General features: G+C 53.9%; 1 protein-coding gene across 1 annotated transcript; it reads right to left on the reverse strand.

The window, feature by feature from the left end:
* Positions 1–329: 329 nt before the first annotated feature.
* CHRM4 (cholinergic receptor, muscarinic 4) lies at positions 330–2002 on the reverse strand. Its single transcript, XM_010019197.1, has 2 exons — positions 818–2002; positions 330–617 (listed from the first exon to the last, which is right to left on the reverse strand). Exons 1-2 carry the CDS (start codon positions 2000–2002, stop codon positions 330–332), a joined length of 1473 nt encoding a protein of 490 aa, XP_010017499.1.
* Between the last annotated feature and the right edge of the window lie 9130 nt (positions 2003–11132).

Below are 11132 nucleotides of genomic sequence, written 5' to 3' on the forward strand. Positions count from 1 at the left end.
AGGCATCCAGTCTTAGGACAAACACTGATGCTATTTGGCCAACCTCTCAAGAGCAGGATGCTGGGGAGGGCTCCTGGTGACCACATCTCCTCCTCTTGCCTCCAGCTTTCCTGCTGGCTCCCTAGGCTAGTCCCCAGGCTCAGCGTGACTGGAAGGAGCTGCAGCTCAGCGGTGTCTTGGACCTTTGTCAGCACTGGATGAAGAGCATCATCTGCGATCACTGCACAGTCTGCACTGTTGTGAGTGGGGAGCAGAGGACACCCCCTGGCAAAGGAGGCAAAGGGAAGGGCTTCCATAACCTTACTGAAGAGTGGTCCCTGAGCGCCAGTTTATCTGGCTGTGCCAATGTTCCTGTACTGGCACAGGAGAAGGTGCTTGAAGGTTTTCTTGAACGTGGCATTGCAGAGGGCATAGCAGGCTGGGTTGATGGTGCTGTTGACGTAGCAGAGCCAGTAGCCGATGGACCACACTGTTTCGGGTACGCAGGTCTCGCAGAAGGTGTTGATGAGGACCATCACATTGTACGGAGTCCACGTGACCATGAAGGCCAGCAGGATGGCAAATATGGTGCGGGTGACCTTCTTCTCCCGGGCTGCCATCTGCCGCTTCTTCCGTACCTGGCTCCTGGCAATGCTGGCAAACAGCAGAGCCAGTAGCCGATGGACCACACTGTTTCGGGTACGCAGGTCTCGCAGAAGGTGTTGATGAGGACCATCACATTGTACGGAGTCCACGTGACCATGAAGGCCAGCAGGATGGCAAATATGGTGCGGGTGACCTTCTTCTCCCGGGCTGCCATCTGCCGCTTCTTCCGTACCTGGCTCCTGGCAATGCTGGCAAACTTCCTGGCGACATTGGCGGGGCGGCTGTTGGCCAGGGAGTTGCGGTCAGAGGCTCCTCCCTTCCCGGGGACAATCTCGATGGCAGTGACACATTCAGACCCGCTCTGCTTGGTGACGATCTTAATCTTGGACCACTTGGAAGTCGGGTTCGTCCGGCGGTGGGACGGGCTCTGACTTTGTGCTGCTGGCAAGATCTCTGCTGTGGGCTTGTCTTTTGTGGTCTGGGTCATGCTGACAGTGCTGGACTCGTTGGACGTCTCCTTCTCCTCCTGATGGCCAGTGCCCTCTGTCTGTGCTGAAGTCTGGTCATCCACTTTGCCATTCCTCACCTCCTCCTTCACCTCCGTGGCCCTCTTGGGGGAGTTATTGTTGTTCTGTTTGATCAGGGGGGCCTTGAAGAAGCTGAGGGACCTGCCTTTCCTATCTTTCCTGCTTTCAGGCTTGTGCCTCCCTACCCTGCTCCTGCTGGCCAGGGAGATGTGGATGTACAGCACTGTCATGATGACTACGGGCAGGTAGAAAGCAGCGATGGCCGTGCCGAAGGTCACCGCCGGGTTGGAGAGGAACTGGATGTAGCATTCCCTCTCGGGGACTGTCCTCTTGCCCACAATGAACTGCCAGAACAAGATGGCAGGGGCCCAGAGAATGAAGGACAATACCCACGCGAACGCGATCATTAGCCCTGCCATCTTGGTGGTCCTCCTGGCCGGGTACGTCAGGGGCTTGGTGACACAGAAGTACCGGTCAAAGCTGATGATGAGCAAGTTCATGACAGAGGCATTGCTCACCACGTAGTCCAGGGCCAGCCACAGGTCGCACACCACAGCCCCCAGTGGCCAGTAGCCTTTGATGATGTAGACCGTGTAGAGGTTCATGGAGAAGACCCCAATGATGAGGTCTGCACAGGCCAGGCTGAAGAGGAAGTAGTTGTTGACAGTCTGGAGCTGGCGGTTCACCTTGATGGACAGCATCACCAGGATGTTCCCCACCACCGTGACAAGGCTGAGCGAGCCAGTGACCGTGGCGATGAAAATCAGCTCCACTGTCTTGTAGTTGGTGGGAGGCTGGATGGCCACCTCGGAGTGGTTGCCCAGGGTGAAGTTGTCAAAGGTCAGGTTGGCCATCTTCGCCTGCCAGGGCTGAGCAGAGAAGTTGTGCATGGGGTCTGCAAGGGGAGTGGGGACAGAAAGGGAGAATATGATATCTGCCAGCCCCTGCTGGCAGCGTTTGCTGCCTCCTCGGTTCCCCAGCCCAGCACTGCTCTTGGCTTGAAAGATCTCCTGGTGTTACTGGGCTTCTCTCTGCAATGGCAGCTTCTTCCAGGAGTGCCTTTAAAGGCACTCTTTGTGTCCCCATTTAGCAATGGAGGAGACACATGGGGCTGCAGGGAGTGGAGCAGGGGCAGGGCTGGGGACAGCCCTTTTTGCCAGGGCGTGATGGTCCCTTCTCTGCAGGGCCAGGGACCACATCCCAGCAGGATGCCCCTGGGAAGCACACAGAGAGGCCGAGGGGCTGCAGGAGGAAGGGAGATGTGGAGCAGAGTGGTGATGTACAGCACTTGCTGCTATTGCAGCACGGCACAGAGCCAGTGCCCTGCCCCAGGGAGAAGAGCAGGTCTAAGTTGTGCCCTCAGCATGTCCCACTGGCATCTCCAGAGCACCCACAAAGCCCATGCCATGGTCGTCTCGGCTCACCTGTGTCTCTGGCAGCAAACAGCTCCTTCTGGAAGATGAAATCTGGGATAGGGAAAACAAGAAGTTATATTACAGATTCAGCCCAAGGAGTTTGTGTGAGTCCCAAGGTGTCTTAAAGGCAGGCACCAACCTTCCCAACAGAGGTAGCCTTGACAAAGGGGGGACACTGCCCGGAAGCAGATGCTGAAAACCCAAACAAGGGTGTAACTGGGTAAAAGGAGGAGAGAAAATAGCCTCAAGCTGCATCAGAGGAGGTTTAGATTGGATATTAGGAACGATTTCTTCACCAAGAGGGTGCTCAGGCATTGGAACAGGCTGCCCAGGGCAGTGCTGGAGTCACCGTGGGGGAGCCACTATCCCTGGAAGTGTTCAGAAACTGTGTAGATGAGGCCCTCAGTGGTGTGATTTAATGAGGTACTGGGGTAATGCTTGGACTTGATGATCTTAAAGGTCTTTTCCAACACGGTTGATTCTATGGTTCTAATCTGGCTCAGCCTGGTCCACAACCCAGCCCGACAGACATGGGAGAGGGAAGGGCTGCATGAGCCGGCTGCATGGGCTCCAGCCCATCAGTCAATAATGCCAGGAAATGCTGGTCCCTTCCCCCAGTCCCACATCACACTGCAGCTGCAGCCACACCAGCCATGGAGATGCATGTGGTGAAGCCAGTCACCTCAGCCTGCCACATGGAATTACTTATGGAAGGTGACAAGAATTACGGACAGAAACAGTGCCTTCACCCAAATGGAGATGCCTGTGGTTAACCCCCAAGGTAAGAGGAGAATGGGCGTTATAAAATAAAAAATCAATGGACCAAAATTCATGTGTTGCCTTCCAGTAGCTGAAGGGGGTCTGCAAGGATGCTGGGGAGGGACTCTTCATCAGGGACTGTAGTGATAGGATAAAGGGCAATGGGTTCAAACTTCAACAGGGGCAGGTCAAAGTTCCTTACAGTGAGGGTGCTAAGATATTGAAACAGGTTGCCCAAAGAAGTGGTAAATGCTCCATCCCTGGCAGTGTTCAAGGCCAGGTCAGACAGAGCCTTGGGCAACATGGACCAGTGTGAGGCCCACGGCAGGGAGTTGGACCTAGGTGATCTTAAGGTCCTTTCCAACCCAAACCATTCTCTGATTCTATGAAGGAGAATTTCCTGGAACGGGAGGGAGAAGCAAAGGCGCCTGGGGAGCTGTGCAGGACAGAGGAGATTCTCATCAGACCTGCTTTACCCACACCACCCAGACCCCAAAACCTGCTGGGCTTCACCTTACCCTGGGTGCTGGGGACATCCTGACCCCACCAGTCCAGCCAGGACAGTGTCTCCAGCAGCTCCACTCAGTGCTGCCCCACGAGCACTGGTGCTGGTAGCCCAGTGGGAGCTGGGTGTTCACACCAGAGTGTGCAGCAGGAGCACTTGGCACAGCAGGTCTCTGTGAGCTGGTTTGGGTAACGGTGCTGGCTCCAAACACCTGGGACTCCTGAGGCTGATTTTGCTAAATGTATAAACATGCTAAATGTATAGACAAGCTAAATGTGTAAATATTAAAGCACGCCCCTCCAAAACAAGGTTTGGCAGGCTTTGGGACCAGTTCGTGTTTGTAAAGTCATTTAAAAGAAATGCCCTTGCCTTTCGTTTGTGCTCAGAGTAGGAGATTTCTGCCATCAGCAAACAGCCAAGGGTTTAATAGAACAGCTTTTTAAAGAGGTGCAGGTGTGAGAAAATGGGAGCATGGCTGCTATGATGCTAAAGCTGGGGAACCAACGTAGCTCTTACAGCAGCTTCTCCATTATCAAGGCTACAGCTGCAGCAGCGGCTGGGCTTTGCTTACATACACAGGGGAGCGTATGTAAGTGCGTGAGGGACAGGGAAATGCATCTGTACCATTATCTGTACCATTATCTGAGCCTGGTACACGTGGCCCATGAAGTGCTTTGAAAAGCAAGAAACCCTTCAGAAATGCTAAACACTAATTGGGCAAGGAAGCCCTGTGGCACTGCCCAGCTCCGCACCCAGTTCCAACGCAAGGGAAAGGGATACATAAAGGGAGAGGGAAAGCATTTTCTGCTGCCACCCTTCCTAGGCACTCTGCCAAGGATGCAAGAAGAGGTGACAAGTGTATAAGATGGCTTAGAAATATATAATTGTGGCAGTTTGGGGGTTGGATTCAGTACAATTGAAATGAGTTTTAAATTCTTCGCTTTGGTGAGATGGGGAGATTTAGCTGTCACTCCTGTAACAGCTAATCAAACCAATCAGACAAGCTAGCAATCAAGCAGACATCTACCCCAGCTCTTCCAGGAAGAATTTGAAAATCTTGAAAAGAAACCTTTCCTTCAACTCTGCTAAAATGAGGGTTTCAGTTTTTCCACTTCAGTTCGTGAACCAGCATCCTCATCTGAGTGCATTTAATTCATTACCAGCCTTGACAGAGTTTGTGCTCTCAGTTGCCCCAAGTAAGAAAAGTCCATCTCATTCTACTCCACAAAACCGGTCACAGAAATGGAGGAAAACCTATCCGCTCGCCTTCGGATGCCACCCAGAGGTCATGCTGGAAAGTGATGGGCTGAGACACAACTGCAGCTGCAGAGTGAAGGACTTCAACGGGTACTTCGAAAATGAGCCTTCACTGAAGGGCGAGTATAAGCAATCTCCGTATTGAGGCTAGGAGGGGGACTGATAGTGGTTACGGGTGTGGAGATACACACAACACAGACAGACAACAAGCTGGAAGATGTGTACGCAGCTCATCCTCACCTCGGACACTCTGACTGTTTTCTGCCATGCCACAGCCTATTGGGCATTCCTTTTCCCCCATCTGCTCTCTCCATCCTGCCATCTCTCTCTTCTGCCCCTGACACCCTCTCTGAGCTCTCCCAGCAGGGCAGGCAGCTCAGTCCAGAGCTGGGACCAGGTCTCAGACTGGCTGACCAAGCCACGGGTCATGCCTGCATAGGCACTGGGGATAGATCCTGCTGTTTGCCTTTGGGATGGAAAGCACTGAGGTTGTGCAGGGAGGACTCAGGTGGAGGCACAACCTTTGGGCAGCACCAGCTCTGCCTATGCCCGAGGACAGAAAGGAGCACACAGGAGAGCTGCAGTGCTGCAATGGAATCACAGTTGTTAGTGTGATTCCATCTTCACTTTCACACCAGCTACATCACTGTCTCCAGTGCTGTGAAGCCCCCAGACACCAAGAGACCTCTCCAGACCTGGGGTATCTCAGCTAAATGCCTCCCCCATGCCCATCCAGTGCCCATCGCTCTCCTCTGCACCTACAGGAGCACATTTCTCCTCTCCCTTCCCTCATGGCCCCTGTCCCACATTGCCCCCTCTGTCTCTATCCCCTTTTGTCTCCCCATCTCCATGCTGGCACCATAGCCAGGGAGGAGATGCAGCCTTGGCAAAACCCAGAGGACACTTCAGAAGAGCTCCTGGTGCTGAGGCCCCTACCTGTGACACCAAATGGCTTTTCAGCCTGCACACACCATCCCTTATCTGCAGCACTCAGTAGGTGCTCTCTCAGACGTGCTCTCACCAGCCAGCTACAAACTCCATCACCAGCCTTCTCCCTCCTTAGGACTTCTGGCAGTGATTTATGGCTGGTTTTCTCCTCTCCATCAAAGCCATCAGGAACCTCTAAATCTTCATCGATAGCATCTTTCAGTCTGAGAGTTTCTGTGCTGCCGTAGCGTTCAGAAAGCATGTCCTCAAGATAGGGAAACACTTTCCCTTCCCAGCCAACATCTTGAATGTTATGGATGAAAACATGAGGCACTGGCATCCACAGATCCAAACAGAAAAGGCTGTAATTTGGGTAGGGTCCACCTGTTTTGGGCAGCACTTGGCACAGCAGCCTGAGATGCCACCACATCACTGCCCGAGATGCCATCACTGTTGGGCAAGGAGACGGCTGCAGAGCAAGTGATCAAAGCCAGTTCTGCCCATCCCTCCTCAGTCACAGGGTGATGTCTGAGGGCATGGTGAAGTGCTCCTGCTATTTCCTTGCTGCACACCTTGTGTGTCGCTCCGGCAAGCCTTCAGCCTGTCAGCCCCTGCAAAAAGCCTTGCAGCACATCACAAGGCAGGAAAGGAGAAAGCCCTGTGTCCTGAGTTAAACCACGACACCCTCTCATGGAGCACTCCATTGGGTGACCTGCTGACCTGGGTGACTTGCTGAACATTCAACCCACGTGGAACAGGGGGTCTTGCTCCTTCCTGCCCATCCCCGCTTATCTCCCCACCAGCATGGAGCAGGCAGCAGGAGAGGCTGGTGTTCACACACACCCATGCGATGGTGGCACCTCAAGCTGTGGGATGAGCTCCTGGAGCAAGCAGCCCTACTGCCCCAGTCTCTGCTCCCTGTACCACACACCCTCCCTGTGCCCCTCCACGGCCCCTGTCCCTCACACCACCACCCTGCTCTCTCACTGCCATCATATCATCCCCATCCTCAGGGCCAGGAGGAGTAGGAGCAGAATCACAGCTGGTCCATATGCAGCTTGAAGCAAGGTCTATGGGAATGAGCAGGGCTGTGCACACACCCAGCACACTCAGCAAGCTTTGCCACCAGAAACCAAGCTCACACCAGTCAGGAGAAGAAGGTGCTTGTAGGGGAAGGAATGGAATTAGAGAAAGCACCGCTTTCACAGAGGTTTCTGAGTGTGAGCTGCTCCCAGGCACATGCCCCGGGGAAGGCACACATCACCCGCTGCTCTGGCTGAGTGCACAGGCCCAGGGTCAGGGCACATCAGCTCTGGCATCGCTGTTGGAAAGAGCAGGGCCAGCCCTCCCAGCCCTGCGGCCGGCCTCCTGCTGGTTTTGGCTTTCCTAGAAGTGCCAAGAGGGTGAAAATCTTAATGGCATTAGTTCCATCTTGTCAAACTGCTGATGGGGTGTGGGACTGGGTGGTTAGTACAGCCACAACCTGAATCTGAGGGGAGGAGGGATAGAAGATGCTGAACAGATAGTTGTGTTTATGGCTCCTGCACACAAAGGGAAGGGACACTCAGAGAGGGGTGACAGTTTTCAGCACTAATTGTGTTATCTAATAGCCATTAATTAGTCCCTGAGTCATAGCACCAATTTTCAGCTAGTGAAGGATTGTTCTGGTTGGCAGATTCACACCCCTCAGAGTGTGAAAATAATGCTCCAAGGTAGCAGGAACAGGGACCTTAGAAATACAATATATGGGGAGAGGATCAAGGAGAGGGCCTGTGCCTGGCAAGGGATTAGCCTGGGTTTGCCCCATCAGGGTGTGCTTTGCCTGGTGCCAGACCGCTCCGTACCTCTGCATTAGGAAGGATGAAGGCAACAAACCAACCAGGAAAGCAGGAAGGAGATGAGGGTCCAGGGAGATTTGCTGCACTGGGATGGCAGGGCTCTCTCTGGAGCTGGCAAAGAGAGAGTCGATGGACCCCTGGAGTCCTCACGCTGCTCCAGAGAAGATCTGAAATCTCACCAGAGGAATTTGGTCTTGCAATAACATATCGGGAGGATCCGGGCATTTTATTTTTCCGTTAAACAATTTACTCCTCTTTCTTCCTCTGCTCTTCAACTGGTTCTCATGACACGAAGCAAATTCCTCTGTCCCCTCAAGCTGGGAGTGCCTGATGGCTTTTCCTGGAGCTACCAGAGCAGCAGTGAGGTCAGTGGCACAGGAACTGATGGTTGTTGGGGGGAGGAAAAGGGGCTGGAGACACTTTCCCAAGCTCAGCACATGTTTGTGCATCAGGCATTGAACATTTGCTGTGTCTGGGGCCAGAAGAGAACGTTGCAGTCAGCTAACCTTAACACCACCACCCCGAGCAAGCCAGGACCCCGCCGCGCTGCTTGAAACTAGGTGGTTGCTGCTGGGTTTTGAAGCAAAACTGATGCAACCCCATCCATGGTGGCATGAACCCACCTGCAAGAAGGGTCAGAGCAATGACTTACAAGCCACTCACATTAATAGTGCCCAGCATCCCACAGCTGCCTCCACATCGCTTGCCGTACCCCTAACATGCTCTGGATCATATTGGGCTACACGCCATCAACCCACAGCACTACCGAGAAGGAAATTGGTGAAAAAGTATTTTTAAGGGGTTAAGTGACTCCTATACATAACCAGCCTGTGTGCTGGCCACTGACAATTGATTAACCATCTATACAACCCAATTATTAGGCTTAATAAATAACCTATCAGTTATTACGGAACACTAACAGCAAGTGTGCCCAGCAAATGCGATTGAAGCCAAAGTCCAGCCTTACCCTGCTGTGCCCATCCTGCAGCTCCCACAGTCACCAGCTCCAGTGGGTAACATCACAGAGGCAGAAGGCTCACCACAGCAGGATCCCGCAGCAAGGCTGGGGGGGACACAGTTCCTGTGCCCTTTGCCTTGTCCCCCCAAAGGGGAGCAGCTTTGGGCTGGTGGCAAAGCTCAGCCCATACTGTTGAGCCAGAAAGGTGCTTGACTCTCAGCTGAACTAGAACCACACTTCATCCACTGCACTAATACTCTCTGCCTCTGAGAGATGCTCACGTTCTTTTATATCCCTGAGCTGAAGCTTTGATAGGACCCAGCTGTTTCAAGGCAGCACAGCAGAAATAACCCCACTGCAGCTACAGGTCCTACAGGGAAGGGCTTTGGGCTCAGCTGGCAGAGCTTCCCCTCGAAGAAGCAAGAGGATTACAGCAACAAGTGCCTGCATTAGCCAGGCTCTCCCCAGGGAGAGGTTAGTGGCCGGGATCAGATGCCTGGGGGAGAAACAGTGCTGGAGGATGGACTGGGGCAAGAGGGCAGGGAGCTGCAAGATGCCAGATCTGGTTGCTTAGAAGTGCAGCTCTCCCTGCCCTAGGGACAAGGATAGGCCTTGCCTGGGGATGGACTCAGCCCCTCTTTGGGGAAGCCCATTGCAGGGAAACCCCTCACTGTGCCACTGCCCTGCACAGCCCTGGTCTCCCATGCCACCACCCTGCCCAGGTGCCAGCCTCTTGTCCCATACAGCAGGATGAGGCTCTGCGGGGCTTTGAGAGCACGAATAAGCCAGTTGAGCAATGGGTGAGCGAAAAGTGAGCTGATGCCCTGAACTAAGGGCATAAATCCAGCAAGGGCACTGCTGGACGGATGTGGATGTGACATAGCCCTAGTCCTAGGGACAGAGAGCAGAAGGAAAGCTCTGGGGTGCTAACGAAAAAGAAAACTGAAAATACTAGACCCCTCTTGGCCACAAGACCTGCCAGAGGATTTAGTGTTGGAGGTTGTGCCTGAGAAAGGGGACGGAGTGAAGAACAGGAGCTGCAGCAGAAAGTGGGCAGGGGAGCCCAGGGCATGGACAGGCAGCACAGGAAGTGTGGGGGCCAAAGAAGGAGAGCATGTATGAAACCCTGGTCCATAGGGACAACATAGGGATGGAGAGGAAGGAGGTGGGAATAGCTTCAGCTGCCAGGGAGGGACTACATATCCCCCACGCAGGAGAGCCCTAGGAAACTCTTCCAAAAGGGACAGACCTCATGCAAACCTCTCCCTACTGCCTTCCTTGGATGCTCCCACCAGCTCCTTGCTGGGCAGAGTGGGAGTCATGCTGGGGCTGGAAACCTCTATGGGCTGCAGCTCTCCTGCTCCGCTTAGGAGTCACCTCTCACCACAAGGTAGTGGTCCCCAGCCCAACATGGCCCTACACAAATCCCACCAGCTCCCTGCAGCACTAGGTAGGGGTTTAACCACCTCACTGGCTGTGGCTGCACAGGGTAGCAGAGGGTTTCACGAGTCGGACATCACTTACAGGCCATGGTGGGTGATCGGAGCTCTGCAAGCAGCCTAGAGATGACTGTGATAGACACTGCTCCTAAGTGCTGCAGAAAGGCAGCCCCAAGCCCAGGCACCTCACGCTTGTTGTCAGGCGAAGGCTGATGCGAGTAGCGTTTCGTTGCTCTCCACTCCTCTCTGCGCACATGCACACACTATTTTGGCTTTGATTTGGACTGCAGATGACGTAACTGCCAGCAGAGCAGGGATCCAAACTACCCCCAAGGCACTAGAGATGGAGACATGCCAGGTATGCTCTTTCTCATCTCAGTCATGCAAAGATCCCATAAGGATGCTTGTCCCTCTGCGCAGAGCCAGCCCGCTGTGCTGCGGGGGGGCCCTGCTAACATCAGCATCGGCATGGGGAAGGTCTGGGATCAAGGGGTCTCTGAAGCAAGGCGCCATGAGAGCCTCTGGAGAGCAGCCCTGTGACTGGGAGCGGACACGAGGGCTCGGGACATGGTGTTTGCACAGTGCTGCTTTCAGACCTCAGTGTTGCACAACTGGAGCACTGAGTTTCCCACAGATGAACCAATCTGATTCTGCTTAAAGAGCCCAGAGAGGTTAACCCATTAGCTGGCCGACACAAACCAACCCTGCCATGAGCCTTATCCCTACTGACAGCACATCACCCAGCACCCCTCTTCTCCAGATACCTTCATCTGAGGGACCTGGTGCCAGCCCCCGCTGCCTCCTCTGCCAAGCTGCAAGGTGCTATAAAATAGATTAGATCCAATAGCAGTTTTGGTAGCAGGGGGCTGCTTCTCTGCCTGGTTTTCTTGGCTAGAGGAGTGCAGCCAGCCTTGATAGTGCT

The sequence above is a fragment of the Nestor notabilis genome, unplaced genomic scaffold, assembly GCF_000696875.1.
Source record: "Nestor notabilis isolate BGI_N333 unplaced genomic scaffold, ASM69687v1 scaffold24257, whole genome shotgun sequence".
In the NCBI taxonomy this organism is placed as follows: domain Eukaryota; kingdom Metazoa; phylum Chordata; class Aves; order Psittaciformes; family Psittacidae; genus Nestor; species Nestor notabilis.